The sequence below is a fragment of the Neovison vison genome, chromosome 1 (assembly GCF_020171115.1).
Source record: "Neovison vison isolate M4711 chromosome 1, ASM_NN_V1, whole genome shotgun sequence".
NCBI classification, from domain to species: Eukaryota; Metazoa; Chordata; class Mammalia; order Carnivora; family Mustelidae; genus Neogale; species Neogale vison.
The window spans coordinates 16,674,904-16,692,605 of record NC_058091.1 but is presented as its reverse complement, the minus strand read 5'-3'; the positions used below and the strand labels follow the sequence as shown (position 1 = coordinate 16,692,605).

The window sequence follows — 17,702 nt, the reverse complement described above, 5'->3', positions numbered from 1 at the left end:
CGGGGGACACCACTAGCAAAGACTGTTGGCCCGAACAACTCCTCAGTCCTGTTTTTATTAGATACAGACGGGAATCAACAGAAGAGCCGAAGAAGGCTAAACGTTGATCATAGGCCTTGTAGATAAACAAGAAGGAAGGCAAAATATGTCGGGTCAAGCCGTATAAAGTTTATAGCTGAGCAAGCACGTTCAAAGGACTTATCTAATTAGCCGCAGGTGCTCTGGGGCAGGGGGGGAAGGCGAGATAACGGGAAATGAAGGAGGCGGCGGTCAGTCCTGAGCGGGCCGGGTGTTCCCAGCTGCTGGGCTTCGGGCTGTGTGTATACCGTCCTCTCCTCCAGAGCCTGTTGCCAGTGTGTGTTCTTCTTGAGGCTGTATCTAAATATGCTTGGTAACTAGTAAAATTTCCCAGGGGTTATATTTTAAGTAATACATTGTTCTGAGGGACAGTTACATCCCCGAGGGGTCGTCTCTCTGTGTGCACCAGCAGCGGTACAGGAGCGCAGGAGAAGCTGGGGCAACTTGGAAGCCACAGATCCATGTGCTGCGTGGGAGCGCTCTGCAGGAGGGCCTACGACCAAATGCGTCTCTTTCCTTGGAGACAGAGGAGACCCTGCTTGTGATCCAGGTGGAGTCTCAGGTAAGCACCTCCCGGCAGGATGTTGTTCCCTTTGCGTGGGGGTGCGGGTGGAGAAGGTTCATCGGAGCACAGAAGTGTAGGTGACCGAGGTTTTCTCCCCGGGCATGTGCATGATCGCTCCACCTGAAGCCTGGGCTCTTTTCTACTTCTGGCTGGGAGGGGGAGAGCGTGAGCCACGGCCTGCTGCAGAAGGTAACCTCCTGTGGCTTCCCTCCACCGCCATCTCCACGAAGACCCTGCTTCACAGGCGAGATCGAGGCCACAGACTACGAGCTCTGTCGAAGTCTTCCTCTAACATCTCCCATCCCGTTCCCAGCCATGCCCCCTCTCACCTTCTTCGCTCCTCTCTCAGGGGATGGCGTCGCCTTTGTGTTATTCAGAGTCGAACTGTTCTGATCTGGATCCTGAGCCCTTCCACCTCCCCAGAGCCTTGCTTCCTTGGTCATCCCCTCTCTCTCGGATCTTCAAATGCCTGCATTCTTTAAAAAAATAAACAAAATAAATAAAAGGCAAACAGCCACCCAGCTTTACCCAGGTATTCTCCATCTCTTTCTACTTACAATCAAGGTCCAAGAACCATCTGGAATAATCACGTGGTACCTCTCTTCCTGCTGACTCCTCAATCCACTACAGTGGGTCTGCTGCCTCCATCTTGCCCTGAGATTGCTGTGAGGCAGAGGCCCTCTCCTTATCAACCCCAGTGTCCTTTCTCTGGCCTTTCTGGGCTTTTCTGAGGCATCTGCTGCCTCTGGCCACTCTGCTCTCCTTGAGACTCGCCAAGCTTTCATGTCACCAGGTTCTCCCATGTCCTTCTGTGATGGAAAGGTCAGCCTCACCTGTGTTCTTCTTTCTCGGCTGCCTCTTGATTGAGATTCTTTCTTCCTTGCATTTCCTGAAGTCCACACTCTCCTCAGATGGTGCCATCCACATCCGCTGCTTTTATTATCATCCACGCACCGATGACTCCAAAGCCCATGTCCAGTCCAGTACTCTCTTCTGAGCTTCTGAGGTTGTCTGAATGTTTCAAAGTTACCTCAGACTCAGAATAGTCACAGCTTATTAGCTTCTTTCCTAAGCCGTCTCCTCTTCTTTCGGTCCCTTATTCACCCTCTCAAGGGAGACAGACTCGCAGGACCCTCCCTCCACTCACCAGCCTGGTCTTAATGTGCTTCAAGCACCAGCAAATTTCGCTCCTTTGTCACTTCATATCCAACTCCTTGTCTTTGTTACCCAACTCGTGTCTCACAGGTTGTTATGAAAATTAAGTGACACACCACATAATGGATGTGCCTGGCACCAGATAAAAATCTTAATTGAATCCAAAACCAAGAAAGCAGCATTTCCAGGTGCTTCTATTGTTTGGTATATACAGACCACAGGGAATTAGCACTTCCTCTTTTAAGCCATTAAAACCCATGTGATTCACACACTGCTTGGAAACACCAAGTCACTAAGTAGTCTGCTGGCTTGAAAGATTTAGGCCACTGGGAGGTTCTAGAAATCAGGATTGTTCTGGCTTTGGAATCCTTGGGTGACTCCTGATGGGATTTTGTTTGTTTCTAAAGAGCTACCACTGATTCAAAATGTCTTCTCCCTATGGTGTTTACCTTTCCTGCGACTTGTGTGCTGGACAGATGTACACTATCTTGCATGGTTTCTAGGTCTCTCTTGTGACCCTTTCCTTTCTGTGAGGAGGAGGGTGATTGTAAAACCAAATTTATTTCAATGAGAATTCAACCGTGTGAAAATGTAATAAGGTTTATTCGCTTTGGTATTCTCCAGTATGTTGCAAATTACCTAGACCTTTCACCTGTTTATCACACAGTGAACTTCGTGGCATTTCTGTAACAGAAACACAAACACAACACTACTTGCTCAAAGAATGCAGTAAATTTAGTAGCTCACATAACAGGTAGAATTTTCTTCTTTCAGTCCATTCATCCTGGCCCTCTGCCCTATGTCAGCAGCAACGATGGCGATCTGGGGAACACCATGTCCTGACCGCCTTAGCTCTGACTGGCTGAACGTTAACTTTCAACTGGGAAAGAGCACTGTGCCCAGGGGATGGCAGTGGGACAGGGGATAATGATGACTTTTCCTGAAGGATGGGTTGCCTAATAAAATGGTGGGCAGCCGAAAAGGAAAGACATCATTCTATTAGTGGAGATATAAGCAGCCAACAAATATCCATTACATGAAGTAGAATGATAGCAAAGGAAGTGGAAGGGGGAATAAAGGATGAAGTAAAGGAGTTGCAAGAAGAATCTTTGGGGAAAAAAGGAAAAGAAGCAGAGATAGTGGCAACAGAGATCCTAGAAGGGAAAAATGGAAGAAAAAAGAAAAGAAAAACAAAGAAAGATTTAATTGGGAAAGACCGAGTTTGAGCTTGAGGGGGAACAAGAAATTATCCTAGGGCATTTATTTCTTATCTGTTTTTAGTGAAGGATTTCCAACTTTTGATGTGTTTTGTTTAGCTCCTCCTTTCATGCTGAACACTTGAAAAAGAAAGTTTTGCGAATGATTGCTGTGACTTTGCCTTATTCTCAGTTGTAGGGTGACTATTGCTGGTTGAATGAGAACTGGGTGTCTCCTCAGATTATACACTGTGTATTATACTGCCACATCCCCTTTCTTTCTGTCTGCTTATTTGCCCTAGTCACTGCTGGTCAACCACTGTGAACGTCCCGCTTAAGTTCTGGAAGGTTCACCAGAATGAAGAACTACAGCAACTGGACAGATTCTTTTTCTTTCTTTTAATAGTCAACTAAGCAGCATAAGCAAACTTTGCTCTCCTTTTTTTTTTCTTTAAAAAAGTTTCTATTTACTTATTTATTTGAGAGAGTGAGTGAGAGAGAACGAGAAGTGGGAGAGGCAGAAGGAGAGGGAGAGGCAGGTTTCCTGCTGAGCAGGGAGCCCAACACAGGACATAATCCCAGGACCCTGAGATCATGAACTGAGCCCAAGGCAGATGCCCATCCAACAGCCACCCAGTGCCCCACTTGGCTCTCTTTTTAAAGAAGCAAGTGTTTGACCTACCAAGTTTCTAGGATTGGGTCGGTACCTATCTTGGACTTCGGTGTTACGAAGGAGGAAGGAATTAGCCTCCATAGCTGACGGAGGAGGCTATGGAACATAACAACCAAAATCTAGCGTCCCAACTGACAGACCCTTAACAATGACTAATACTATCTCTTTGAACGTTTACTGTGTTTGTTAACATTTAGCACAACTTGATTAAAATGGTCTCTTGGGTTCTAAGAGTTTTAATGTCATTCTCTCACTTCACGCATCTGTTTTTCCATATTTCTACATGGGTCCTTCGTAAACAGAGAGAAAAGGGAACTTTCTACTGATTCATAATAGTCTGTTCCAACTGCTAAAGAGATCCAGGCTTCTAATAACTAACGGATGAACCGAAGAGATTTGAGGAGACGATAAATGAGTGTGCGGGCTGCTGAGGGAAGGATTTCTGATTCCTGGCAGTGCTGAGTAGTGAAGAGGCCACCGCAGCAGGTCTCACAGGCACCTGATGATGTCGTTTGAATAGCAATAAACCCTCTCTCTGCCCCAAATTTTCTTCCCTTTTGGCTTTGCTAAGGTGATAAAAATCTCTCATTGATCAAGATTTGGGGTTCAGAGTGAAGACTTTTATGAAATAAAAATATCGTATAACTCTGTAGTTATGTCGTGCAACGTCCACAAGGCCTTTATCAGAAAGGCTCCTCTTCACACGAAGCAGGTGAAAATACACTTGGAAGCAGAGGATGGTGTGAGACTTTCTTTAGTATGAAACCTTTACATGGAAACGTGTCTGTTTTTAGGGGTCACCCCTCAGCATTTCATTGATCTCTGATGGTCTTTCTTACCTTTTCCTTTCTATCTCTTTCCTCCCTATTAACCCAGATACTCCCCATTAATTCTTTGTGTCCAAGGTCAAGAGACCCAATAGATCTTTGGCTGGGAATTACAGACCTGTGCTGTACATTAGAGTAGGCACTAGCCACACACGGCTATTGAACACTGGAAGTGTGACTAGTGTGACCGAGGAAATGAATTTTTAATTTAATTTTAGTGCATTTAAATTTTAACATTAGGGACGCCTGGGTGGCGCAGTTGGTTGGACGACTGCCTTCGGCTCAGGGCGTGATCCTGGAGTCCCGGGATCGAGTCCCACATCAGGCTCCCAGCTCCATGGGGAGTCTGCTTCGCTCTCTGACCTTCTCCTCGCTCATGCTCTCTCTCACACTCTCTCTCTCAAATAAATAAATAAAATCTTTAAAAAAAAATATTTAAATTTTAACATTGAAGCTATTAAACAATGATAAGCACGGTTTTATTGTTTTGGTAGCACTACATTGTAATGGAGGCTTTGAAAATTTAGCATCAGATTGAGATGTGCTAAAACTATAAAATACTACATGGTTTAAAGACATTTAGAAAGAGGATGTGATGTAAATGGTCTCAATAATTTTTATATTGACCAAATGTTGAAGTAGTAATATTTTGCATAGTCTATTTTTGAAAATTTTGGATAATTAGTCTAAATAAAGTGTATTATTAAAATTAATGCTCCCTGCTCTTTTTTACTTTTTAACGTTTTTATTTATTTATTTGAGGTTGGGGGGAGAGGCAGAGGGAGAGAAAGAATCTTCAGAAGGCTCCGCACTAAGCACATCGATCCCGCGACCCCAGGATCATGATCTGAGCTGAAATCAAGAGTTGGACGCTCAACTGACTGAGCCGCCAGGTGCCCCTCCTTTTAACTTTTTGAATGGGCCTATTAGAAAATTCATATATGTGGTTCTACTTCTAATAAACAACACTTTTTAGATTCTCCCCTTCTTCAGGATAGAGCATTTGCTGAATACAGTAGTCTCTGTTTACCTGCAGTTTTGCTTTCCACAGTCAATCACAATCCAAAAGTTGATTATCCTCCCTCTGACTTCTGGTCAGAAGATCCGCAGTAACCGAACTCTCCATCACAATGCCTACATCAGTGACCTCACTTCATCTCATCACATAGGCATTTTTTCGTCTCCCATCATCACAGAAAGGTGAACATAGTACAGTAAGATATTTTGATAAAGAAATGCCCACATTTCTATAACTTTCATTATGTTATATTATTGTAATAGTTTTGTTTTATTGTTATTGTTATAAATCTCTTACTGTGCCTAATTTAAAAATTAAACTTTATCACATATAGGAAAAACATCGTACATATAGGGTTTAGTACTATCCGTGGCTTCAAGCATCCACTGGGGGCCTCAGAACATACCCCTTGTGGATAATGGGGGACTACCACTCAGTTGTCTTTCTTGGTTAAGTAGGTCACTTGCCCATACCACAAGTTCAATCCAAAGATTGGTCTCCCTCTCTAAGGTGAGGGGGAAAAAAGGATGGAGAACGAGCCTTATCCTGAAGCCATCACCAGTTCTAACATTCCACATCATTGAGAATATCAGATTTAGTCATCTTCAGGTGGGCAGGCAATGAAGACAGCGGGCCAAGGCCGTTGGATGACTGGGTTGGAACAGAAAGGAGAGCAAGGTGTAGCCAGGTAACAGAATACTCTAGAGCATTTTCAAGAGGGCTAGATGGGTACTGATTTAAGAGGGAGGCCCTTAGACATGAGTATTTGGGGTTCCTGGAGGGGTGAATGTAGGGAAAGAGGAAAGAGAACAGAAGATGGAAACATCCCGAAAAGAAGTTTTGGGATGGATGGCGGCAAACATTCTTCTGGAGGCATCAGTTTAAAATACATGGCATTGTGATATCCCTTCTGATGTCAGGTAATATTCATCTTCTTGATTCAACTCCTGGTCTTCTGTGGAACTGGCTTGAAGTTCCTTTCATGGTTGCCACAGCTGCCCCAGTGACCCTAGTGAGTCCTTGGTACTGAGCTTGATGTCTCTTGAACAGGCAGCCGCCCAGGTAGAAAACAAACCATATCCTCAGAGTCTTCAAAATCCAAAAATGCAAAATTTCAGTCATTTTTGATGCCATTTAAACTCATCTATATAATTTAAGATATTTGTCATATGCAATTATGCCATTTTTATACATGAGAGAGGCCATTAGTTAGGAAATCCACTAGAAACAGACCTGAGACTGTGTCTTCAGGGTCCTGAGTCCTAGCTGAGGTCTACCATAATCATATCACTTACACCAGTTCTAACTGAAGGGTCCACACTACTTGTAATTTGGAATTTCAGTTCTCTGCAGAGCCCAGTAGATTCTGGACCACATAGAGGCCACCTGTGTGTGCTGATGGTTTGGTAAAGATTATTGTTTATTTAATCCAGTACATTTTGAAATTTAAGTAGTTCTGGTCACAGACAAAGCATGTGTTGTAAGGTTTTTTTTGGAGAATAAAAATGACAGCAAAAATTCTAACTGAATAAGCTTTGGGGTAAGAAAGTATTTTCAAAAAACATTATTTACCTCTCATTTTGGAGGTTTCCTTAGCCTGACCATTGGCAATGTATCATGAGAATAGGAAGACATTTGGTTATACTATCTAAAAATTAGATGAATTAAAACTAAATGCTATTTATGGGGCTCCTGAGTGGCTCAGTGGGTTAAGCCTCTGCCTTCAGCTCAGGTCACAATCTCAGGGTCCTGGGATCGAGTCCCGCATCAGGCTCTCTGCTCAGTGGGGAGCCTCTTCGCCCCCCCCCCGCACCTGACTCTCTGCCTACTTGTGACCTCTGCCTGTCAAATAAATAAATAAAATCTTTAATAAAAAACAGAAACAAAACCAAAAAACTGAATGCTATTTAAAAATATTCCAGAATTAGCATGCAAATAAAGAGCCTTGCCTTGGTAAATTACAAATTATCAAGAGAAAATAGTTTCAGGAGGCTGAAGTGATAAACCAAGCCAATATATGAGAGAAATCATCTCCATAGTTATTTAAAAAATATGGGGAAGTGTTATAAATGGCACTGTTTCTATAAAGAATGCAATATTCAGTATCTAGAAATTGTCTATAGTGATCTCTATATTGTATCATTTCACCTATTTTTTCCAATGAGAATAGATAAATACACCAACTGTGTAGTTGGTATGCTTTTTTCCTATTACCATAAGTAAAAGAAATCAGGGGACTCTGTCAGGACGCACTATATGATGTGTGAATTCATGTATGCTATCTTATAAGGAGTTATTTGTATATGAAATCTTGTGGACATAAGACTGAAAACGTATACCTGATCAGCAAAGAAAAAAAAACCCATCTTTAAACCCTAGTGCCCTGCACTTCAAATTTCTGGCTGATAAATAAGCCTTTTACAACCCATGCTATTATTAAACAACTGGGAATTTCTATGACTCTGTATGTTTAGATAATATTAACTCCTTAGCTGGCTATCCTGAGGCATTTTCCACACAATACTTCATTTTTTCCGTCTGTATTTTTTCTCATCTAGCTTTTCCAGAAATGTTACTCCTATTTCTGTCACATGGTCGCCTTTTAGTCTGTCTTGCAAGAATGTAACATCAGCAGCCAAAGGAACCTAAGAAAGGGGAAAAAACCCATGCCTGTGTCATTTAGGTTTAAGAAAAAACTCTCTAATTTTTTCTCTATTTTCAGCTTTATTCACGCAGTAAGGGGCTGACTTTCCTTATGGAATGACAGAAAAGAGCTGGCTGTGTGGATGAAGGGCCCTTTCCTGCGTGTCGTCCAGGGATGATCGGGCCGTGTGTCAGCTCTGTGGTGTGAGTCTGCAAAGAGAAGGGTGGGCCAGGCCAGGCCCAACCCAGACGATTCTGGAGCCAGCCCTGAGATAGGGGCCCACTCCAGCACAGCTGAATTATGGGTCCATCTCAAGAAGAACACAAATTCCTAACTCAAAGATAGCCTTGACCCAATATGCCTTGTCAAGCAGAACTTCAAGGATAAATGGATTCTTAAACAATTTCTTTCCAACTGACTTGATTCAGTTGTTCTGTCATCAGCTAAATAACAGAATCACTTGTCCTAACAACACTGAGCAATCACTTAGGGCTTTGAGAGCTTTGAAAAAGCCTCAACTAAATAATTACAAACATAAAATTAAAGATTGAAATTACACAGATGAATATTTGATGGCCAACCCTTCTTTTCCACTATAAAGCATTTCCCACTTCCCATACATGGAAGTAATCCCGCAGGGCTTATTTATTTATTTATTTTTTAAAGATTTTATTTATTTATTTGGCAGACAGAGATCACAAGTAGGCAGAGAGGCAGACAAAGAGGGGTGGGGTGAGAAGAAAGCTCCCTGCTGAGCAGAGAGCCCGATGTGGGGCTCAGTCCCAGGACTCTGGGATCATAACCTGAGCTGAAGGCAGAGGCTTAACCCACTGAACCACCCAGGCACCCCTACTTCTCCATTTATTAAAATGTATTCACATAAGAGCAGCATATTGCTGACCTACTACCTTCAGCAGAGTGTCCATTCCGCTATTTTAAGTCACTGGGAGAAATAAGTTAACCCAGCAAAAGTACCTGGTTGGTAAAAGCAGATACTAAGTGATAAAGCCTGAGTCTAGTAGGCATTTGAAATATAGAAGCTTTATTCACCCTCATTCCCCCTGCCCCATGAGATATTTTTTGTCTTTGTAAAAATTTAACAGAAGCTCAAGTCAGATAAACCAGGAGGCTACGTTGAAGCTATTTGGATGTGTGTTTGAGGCCACGTGAAGTCTCATACCTGTTTGTCCTATAGCGCTAGAATCAAGTGTTATCCATGAAACCTGGAGAATTCTTTATTCTATTTTTGCCTTTGTTTTATGGTTCATCCCTTTGCTTATAAACTCTCAGAATATTTCCCTTCCCCTTTTTTGATTACTGGATTATAGGGCCAACCTAAACATTTGGTAAGAGAGAAGCGTGGAAGATCCGTGTGAATAATACATTATTTCAATTGTTTTACTCTTTTGGATTCCCTATTATATCCTTCCTCTAATTATCACCAATAATTGAAAATTACTTGAATGCCTCATTATTGGGTAGGTCAACGCGTGTCTAGTCTTTTGCTACTCTCTGGTCCCACCACGTTCAATAGCTAAACTTGGAGAAAAACGAGATTGTGGACTATTACCTCTTTCTGAACTGCCCTTGCCTCGACAGTCTTGACAGATTGCCTTCTTCTTCCTTCACTTTCCCAAACCAGCTTTTACTGAGGTCCTTCCTGACGTTTCCATCCCTACGTGTGTTGACTATTTGTCAGGTCTTGCTTCACTTCGCGTCTCCACGGTCCTTGCTCTTGTGGATCACTCCCTCTTGAGAGCCTCTCCTCCTTTGTTTCTGACTCCGTCCCATCCTAGTGTTTTCCCACCTCTGATTCTTCCTTCTTGGTATCCTTTGCCGCCCTTGTATTCTCTCTCCAACTTACTTATTCCATGTCATTGCTTCCTAGGTCTCCACCTGTGACTCCTTTCCCTTCTTCCTCTACACACCGTGACACATCTTTTGACAGTTCCAGTGCCTCTTTGCTCCACATCTCTCTGTGGCTTTCAGACATGTATAACAACTGCTTATTGGATATCGTCACTTGCCTGTGTGTGAGACACCTCAACGCCAGAACTCCCAAGCTGAACTCCTCATGTCGTCTCTCCTAACCCCCACTGTACCTCTCCTTGGTTTGCTCAGAACCCGGAATAATTCCTGACTCCTTTTCCCAATCTTGTCTCTTTCAGTTAACTGATAACCTAGTCTTCAGTCAGATTACTAATCTCCTTAATGTTGTTCAAATTGGTCTTTCCCCTCCGCTCCTATTTTCAGGACTTTAATCTGGTTTTTCTTGAGGTCACCATCACAGCTCCCAATGGCTCTCTTCTTCCCTCTAGTTCGTACCCTCCTGTAGGCTTTCAATCTGACGACAAAGGAATGAAATTCCTAAACCACAAATTTCAAAATATCATTCCCTGTTTACCAACCTATACTGGGTCTCTGCTGTGTTCATCACAGAAGTCTAAATTTCTAAGCTTGGGTCATATGAATGCCCTCTACCACTTTTCAAAAATCAGGCCTCTGTAAAGAAGTGAAACTTCCTTTTTCATGACGATATCTCCCTCAATCATGACTGGAGATTCTCTCCTATGTCACCCATACTGACTCATTCAAGTGCCTTCTTCTTGAGTGAAACTTTCTTCTTGTGCTTTTGGACATGCTCTTCCTTTTGCTGGGAGTATTATTTTCCCCTCACCCGAAGGCCTTGCTTCCCCTAACTCCTCTTTATCCTTCATGAGCCAGCCCAGAGTTTCTCTAGGAAGTCGTCCCTGCCCCACCAGCCAGCCCACCCCAGCTCCTCACATAGCCATTATCCACACTTCTTTACACATCTGACTTCTCTACTGGACAGAAACTCTTGAAGGGCAGTGACTACGTCTAACTCATCCTGTATGCCCAGTGTCTTTGAACAGATGCTGATCACTGCCTTTGTTAAGCCAATGAATAATCCAGGTGTGGAAGCCAGCCTCCCAAACAGACTCCAACAATCTTGCCTCCTGTTACTCACACCCGCAGGTAATGCCCTCCCACACTGCACCAGGGAAGACGGCACCTGTTGTGTCTGGATCTACGTAGGTGCGTATGGGGCAAGGAATTTCCTGAGGCCTCTAGCCAACAGCCAGCCAGGCACTGAGACTATGTAAGCTTGGAGGGGGTTTCTCTTAGCCTGGATCAGGTCTTCACCACGGGGGCTGGACTGACCAAGGGCTGGACTACATGGGGATTAAGTTCTGAAAGACTCCTAGAGCTACAGGCTCTTAGCAAAGCCCTTCCCAGATTTCAGCTTCTTAGAAACTGTGAGATAATAAGTGTTTGTTGTTTTCAGCAGTTGTATTTTTTTGAGGGAGGGGGTCATTTGTTACACAGCACTGGCTAACAAATAAACTTGGCCCATTGAAATACGTGCTTTACCATTTCCACGGCACCTCTGATAATCCCACAGAATAAATGGCAGTAGCACAGAAAGGATGGCCCAGCAGGAAGCTCCTCCATAGACTCCACCAGCAGATTCTTGTCTAGGATCAGGGAAAATTCAGTCCTGCTTAAGTTGTTACATGTCACACTTGGTGTTATCCCCAAGTACATCTTAAAAGCAACCTCATAAAGAGGAAAAAAAAAATTCTACAAGACTTGGTCTAGAACAAATATCTATTAGCCAAGCACCCAAATAGTCTGTTCCAGGTGGGACAGCACCATGGTTAAGCATGTGGAGTTTATAGTTGGAAAGTCTGGGCTTATACTCAGCTTTGAAATGTACTGACCCTGTGACCTGTACACGTCTTAAACTCTTTCATTTTTATGGAATATCCTAAGGGACCCGTTTTCTGTCAAAACAAGATGCTTTATGAATCAGAGTTAAGCATTATTTCTCAAAAAATCATTTTCAAAAATAAATATCGTTCAGGAGGGTAAGAAATTAAAATATTAGTCATCGTTAGGGTTGAGGGTCAGGGTGGACGTGAGGTCAAGGGCAGAGATACTAACCGAGAGGTTGCTGCGAGCCCCTGAAACGATGAGGGCCCTTCTCACTTTGTCTTTCATTCAAAGTCAAATGTCCCTAAACTTTTCCATCTAAATTTCAAATAGCCCAAATCCTAAAATTTGACTCAAATCTCTGACAGTAGTCAGTTTAAGAGGATGCAAAATGAATCTTCCAGATCTTAAGGCAAAGCAGCAGGTGTTAAGCCATCATGAAAACTGCCCGCCCAGAGACATGCTTTGGATCCCAGTGAACTGGCTGAAACCTCGTTCTGCTCATGTTGATTCCTCTGGCTGGAAAATTCCTGGACTGTTATTGCTGTGATTGAGAATCCAAGACACACGAAAATAATAGAAAACGGAAGCAGTGCCCTTTGGATCTACTCCGAGTCTCTGTCTCGGGCCAGGTTCCACAGCGTGAAATCCACCAGTAGGAGGCATTATCTGGACACAGTTGGGAAACCGTCATTCCTGGGGAATGACATTGTTTCCTTATCTGGCTGAATTCAGTCTGAGAAGGAGGAATGTTTGTTTCTAAGGAAGAAAGAGCTCCACCCCTGGCCACTGCCGCAGCTGCTCCCCAGATAAAAAAGCCAAGCTTTTTCCCTTGGTATGCCTTCAGCATGGATGCTTTTCAAGGGATTTTAAAATTCTTCTTCAACCAGAAAACTGTTATTGGCTACAGCTTCATGGCTCTGCTGACCCTGGGGAGTGAGCGTCTCTTTTCTGTGGTGGCTTTTAAGTGTCCCTGCAGCACTGAGAACTTGGTCTATGGGCTGGTTTTCCTGTTTGCTCCTGCTTGGGTGTTGCTGATTCTGGGATTCTTTCTGAACAGCAAGTTTTGGAGGCTCTTCACAGGCTGCTGCGTGAATCCCAGGAACATCTTCTCCAAAGGCCACAGTTGCCGCTTTGTCTATGTCCTCGGCCAGATCGCTCTGAGTTCATTGGTGGCTCCGACGATGTGGCTTTCTGTGGCTCTGCTCAACGGGACGTTTTATGAATGTGCCATGAGCGGGACCAAAAGTTCCAGACTCCTGGGACTGATTTGTAAGGGCAAACCCCAAGAGTGCTGGGATGAACTTCACAAAGTCTCTTGTGGCAAAACCAGCATGACTGCCGCGGACAACGAAGAAGTGAAGCTGTCCCTTCAAGCCCAGTCTCAGGTAAGGAAGGACAGACTCGCCTTTCTCTCCCAGCAGGAGCTTGAAGGATTCTCTCTTGTCTCGGGGACTCCTTTCAGGCAGAGCTGAGTCTGAATCCTGCTAGAACATTTTGAAATGAAAGGAAAATTGGAACACAGTGCGGCATGAAGACAATCTCAGGAAAAGCTTTTTAGGGGCAGGTGGTTTGGTAAAATTGCTGATGAGATGGTCTTTCCTATTTCCAAAAAGAAAATATCTTCTGGGTTATGCACATGTAAATCCTTCAGTGCTTTTAGAACAGTCTCTCCGGGTTGACTTGGTAAATAATGCAGGACACTAACTCATAATTGAGTGTTAATGACAGAGCTGTAATTAGAAATTACTGCCTCCTATCAATTATTTGTTTTCAAACTGGTTTCTTAGAAAAACACGTGCAGATAGCATTCATCTATTAAAATAGAGCTGAACCAAATGTTTTTCAAAGAGACATGTAATATAATTAGTGTAGAGATCCCCTCAAATGATTTCTGGCGACTGTTATCTCTGTGTATAAATATTGTCAAGATTGAGAAAAATTTCCTGTGTTTCATGGGCGTTGGCAGTCTTTAAATAGCCGTTAGTGAAAAGGGACCGTATTCTCTAGGGAGGTTCCGTCCTCTGCTCTTTCTACCCCGTATAGCTGAAAATGTTCTTACATTACTTGAGCAGCTCAAGTAATGCTTTATTTGGGACACTGTTTTGTTGAACAGAGGGAAACCGTAGCTCTACCTAACTGGACACCAGGAAGTAGCTTGTCATCCTTCCAGGTACCTGTGCACAAATCCAGATGGGACGCCTTCCCTGGCTGCAGGAAAAGACTGAGTTCCTCCTCGTGAGTCGTGGGGTTACATTCCCCAAACCACAATAGCTGATCAGAGTAGATAAACAGACCCACAATTTGTCAGATGCCATTTGTTTCAGGAAAAAAAAGTGCACTGAAAGGAGTATAATTTTTTGCTTTTTCTACAAGGACTCGCCTTTTCAACAACCCATCTGGGCAGTCTGGTTTTAAAATCAGACTTTCCAAAGCTGGTCAGCAGAAGAGTCACACCGTACTTTTTACACGACCAGATAAGCTTAAAAATGCCCCCAGACAAAAGCTTTTGTTTAATGCATAAAGCACATCTGAGATAAACACATGCCAGGATCCCAAACGTCTTCCTTCTTCTGTTGAAGGAAGGTATTAATTCCGAATGTTATGATACAATGAGTGATTTATGATTTATGTCCTCGGGCACCAGACTCTATTCAGTCAGTGCCAGGTCCAAACACTTATCACCGTGTGAGCTTTTCTTCTCTAAACACAGGCATAAGGAAATCATGCACATCCTGTCATCGCTTAGCCTGGGCACACCACCTGTTTACTTTTCAGCAGAATGAGAAGGACCTGGGGCTGATTTCTAGGGGAGGATGCGTGTGGGATGTGGACAAGGGGAGCGGTGCCAACGGCAGGTGCTGACCTCAGTGGTTCAGCCAGGAAGGAGTGACAAACAGTCCAGATCAATAGTTGGGTGTGTGGGTGGGGGTGGAAAAAGTGCCCCATCCGTGGCTGGGCCAAGGAAAGAAGGAATCCAGCTGGGCAGCTCTCTATTTTAAGCAAGTCGAGAGGACTAGTAGTCAGAGGTTGGTCTTCGAGTTGGCCAGCTTGGGGTTTGAATCCTGAGTTCACCATTTACCACTCTGCGACCCCAAGCTCATGGTTTGACCCCTCTGAGCCCCTGTTTCCTCACAGGAATAACACCTACCTTGGGAGGTTGCTGGAAGGTGTGGAGATGACGGACATACATGGGCGTAAAGCTGCTGGCACACAGTCCGAGTTCTAAATGAATGAGCAAACTGCCAGGGTTTGAGAGAGGGGAGTCATGCAGAATGGAACATGCTGGGGCAGGAGCGTCCACCACGTCTAGCCGGAGTCTCCGTACTGTGCACTGGGGACGAACAAGAGGGCTCAGGGCTCAGCCCTTAGGTGAGAGCAGAGATCAGACCGAGATCTGTGGTCCATCAAATAGTAGAACTCGAGCAGAACTGGCTCGGATACTGAGGTGAGATGGCTGCTGGCCCACAGGAGGCCCAGCTGTGTGGAAAGAGGAAGGTAGAAGTGGAGGAGACGGGGAAGACCCCAAGTGATTCAAGGTAACTATGGGACTTTCACACGACAGGAGCGGTGCCTCATTCATAAATCATGCCACAAAGAACCATGAGTTCAGAAACGCTTTTACGTAAACATCAGTGTTTGAAAAATAGCAGCATGTGATACCAGCTAACACTTCCTGAATGCGTATGTGTGTTCGCATTGTCTTATTTTAATCCCCCAAATTCTCCTCTGAGGTGGGGGAGCCACCATTTTACAGTTGAGGAAATGAGAACACCCACTGTGGGGGAAGATGGAGATTTAAACCCACCTAGTGCCCGGTCCAGAGTTGGCGTTCGTAGGAGTCTGGGGCCTTCACAATGGCGCCACCGTATGAGGCAGCGTGTGGGAACTCCGGATTGAAAGCATCAGGGCGTGTTGGTAGTTCTGTTAGGGTCTGAATGGGTTCATTTGCAGATTATTGCTTCTGTTTTCAAATAGGCCCATTTGCTGAGAAATACCAAGAGTCACTTAATGAAAATGTCAAGAGAGACTGTGAAAGGGCTCTGTTAGTTGGGAGATGAATAGGAGATTAATTCTAATTGTGACAAATATAATTAAGAATAATAAGAAAGTTTAGAAGGTCAGATGAGCTATTTAGAGTTCTGCTCTTAAAATTCAAGGGGAAAAAAAAGCCATTTGAACCAGTTTGTACTCAGAAAGGAATTTTTTTTCCCAATTACCAAAATTCAGAACCAACTATCCTGAAGGTTTAGAATGACTCTAATTTTTTTTCCCCTTGGCTTTTTTGAGGCCTTTCAATTCTTTTAACTTCAATTTCCCCACTGTATTATGTCTCTCTCACTTTATCATGGACGGTCACTCATGGGATTTCTCTCAGAGAGGATCTGTTTTTCTCTGCAAACAATGTAATATGGAAAAATCGGTCACTAGCCATGAACATGTACTTACCAATGCTGACAGCTCCGGGCTGAGGAAATGCTCATTTCCTCCAATGACCGTATTCACTCATGCGTGGAATTCTTTCCTTTAACAATTAATACTCTTTCAGGAGGTGCTTTAGTTGATTCTTGGATAATTTATATTTTTGCTCTTTTCCATTTGTCTGCCTTCTGGTTATTTCTTTGCATACCAGCCGTGGTGGGTGGGATGAATGATAGGGATTAGGTAAACCCGCACTTTGCTTTGATCATTAAGCAAGAATGATTAAAAAATGAATATGAAGGGTTTCCACTGAGATAACGGCAATGACTGCGGTATTAACTGGGTCGTACGCTGACCAGGAGCCCCATCTGTGCCCCCTGGGAAGTGGCTGTGCCTTGGCATGTCCTCAATATCTTTCTCTCTTAGATTCTAGGTTGGTTCATCATTTGCTCGGCATCTTTCTTCTCTCTGCTCACCACTTGTTGTGCTCGCTGCCGATCTCAAGTTAGCTACCTTCAGCTGAGTTTTTGGAAGACGTATGCACAAAAGGAGAAGGAGCAGTTGGAAAATACATTCCTGGAGTACGCCAACAAGCTGAGTGAGAGAAACGTGAAATGCTTTTTTGAAAAAAAGAGGCCAGATGTCTTCCCCATGCCCACCTTTGCAGCCTGGGAGGCGGCTTCCAAGCTCCATTCTTTCCACCAAAGCCAGCAGCATTACAGCACCCTGCATAGGGTGGTGGAGGATGGCCTGGACCTTGGCCCTGAGGACGATGAGACCACAATGGTGCTTGTGGGTACTGCCCACAGCGTGTAGCGCATCCACGGCCGCGGACTCGTGGCGTTCAGCGGTACACTCATTCTGATATTTTTGCTGCATCACTAGTGACCACTGCGTCTCTGTGTTTTCTCACGGTATTTCCTTGAGGACAAGAACCTGAAGGGAAGAGATTTGCAGCTCCCAAGGGCAGGCAGTGTCCGGATGTGCTGAAATGGATGCAGTGTGTGTGGTCAAGGATGGTGAGGAAGGTGCTCTTCCACTGATGCGACTTGGGGTTCAGTGGCTTCAGGTTCTTCTGTTTTCTTTTCTTTTCTTCTTTTTTTTTTAAATAAATTTTGTTTATTCATTTGAGAGAGAAAGAGAGAGCATGCATGCAGCGGGGGAGGGGCAGAGGGAGAGAGGGAGAAGTAGACTTTCCATTGAGCGGGGAGCCCCATGATGACTCCGGGCTTGATCCCAGGATGTGAGGATCATGACCTGGGCCAAAGGGAGATGCTTCATGGATGGAGCCACCCAGGCATCCCCAGTGGCTTCAAGGTCTCAGATTTTATGGTTTGACAGCGGGACTCATGCCGGAAGTTCGGCCACTTTATGTAAATATTGGTTGTG

The 17,702-nt window shown here is 44.1% G+C and overlaps 2 protein-coding genes across 2 annotated transcripts; one reads left to right on the top strand and one right to left on the bottom strand.

The window, feature by feature from the left end:
• Positions 1–8,037: 8,037 nt before the first annotated feature.
• Positions 8,038–11,729, bottom strand: TRAPPC3L (trafficking protein particle complex subunit 3L). The gene is made up of 2 exons (XM_044236237.1): positions 11,550–11,729; positions 8,038–8,157 (listed from the first exon to the last, which is right to left on the bottom strand). Exons 1-2 carry the CDS (start codon positions 11,721–11,723, stop codon positions 8,038–8,040), a joined length of 294 nt encoding a protein of 97 aa, XP_044092172.1. The 5' UTR covers positions 11,724–11,729.
• Positions 11,730–12,675: 946 nt separating this feature from the next.
• CALHM5 (calcium homeostasis modulator family member 5) lies at positions 12,676–17,458 on the top strand. Its single transcript, XM_044236236.1, has 2 exons — positions 12,676–13,279; positions 16,740–17,458. Exons 1-2 carry the CDS (start codon positions 12,740–12,742, stop codon positions 17,127–17,129), a joined length of 930 nt encoding a protein of 309 aa, XP_044092171.1. The 5' UTR covers positions 12,676–12,739; the 3' UTR covers positions 17,130–17,458.
• The last annotated feature ends 244 nt before the right edge of the window (positions 17,459–17,702 follow it).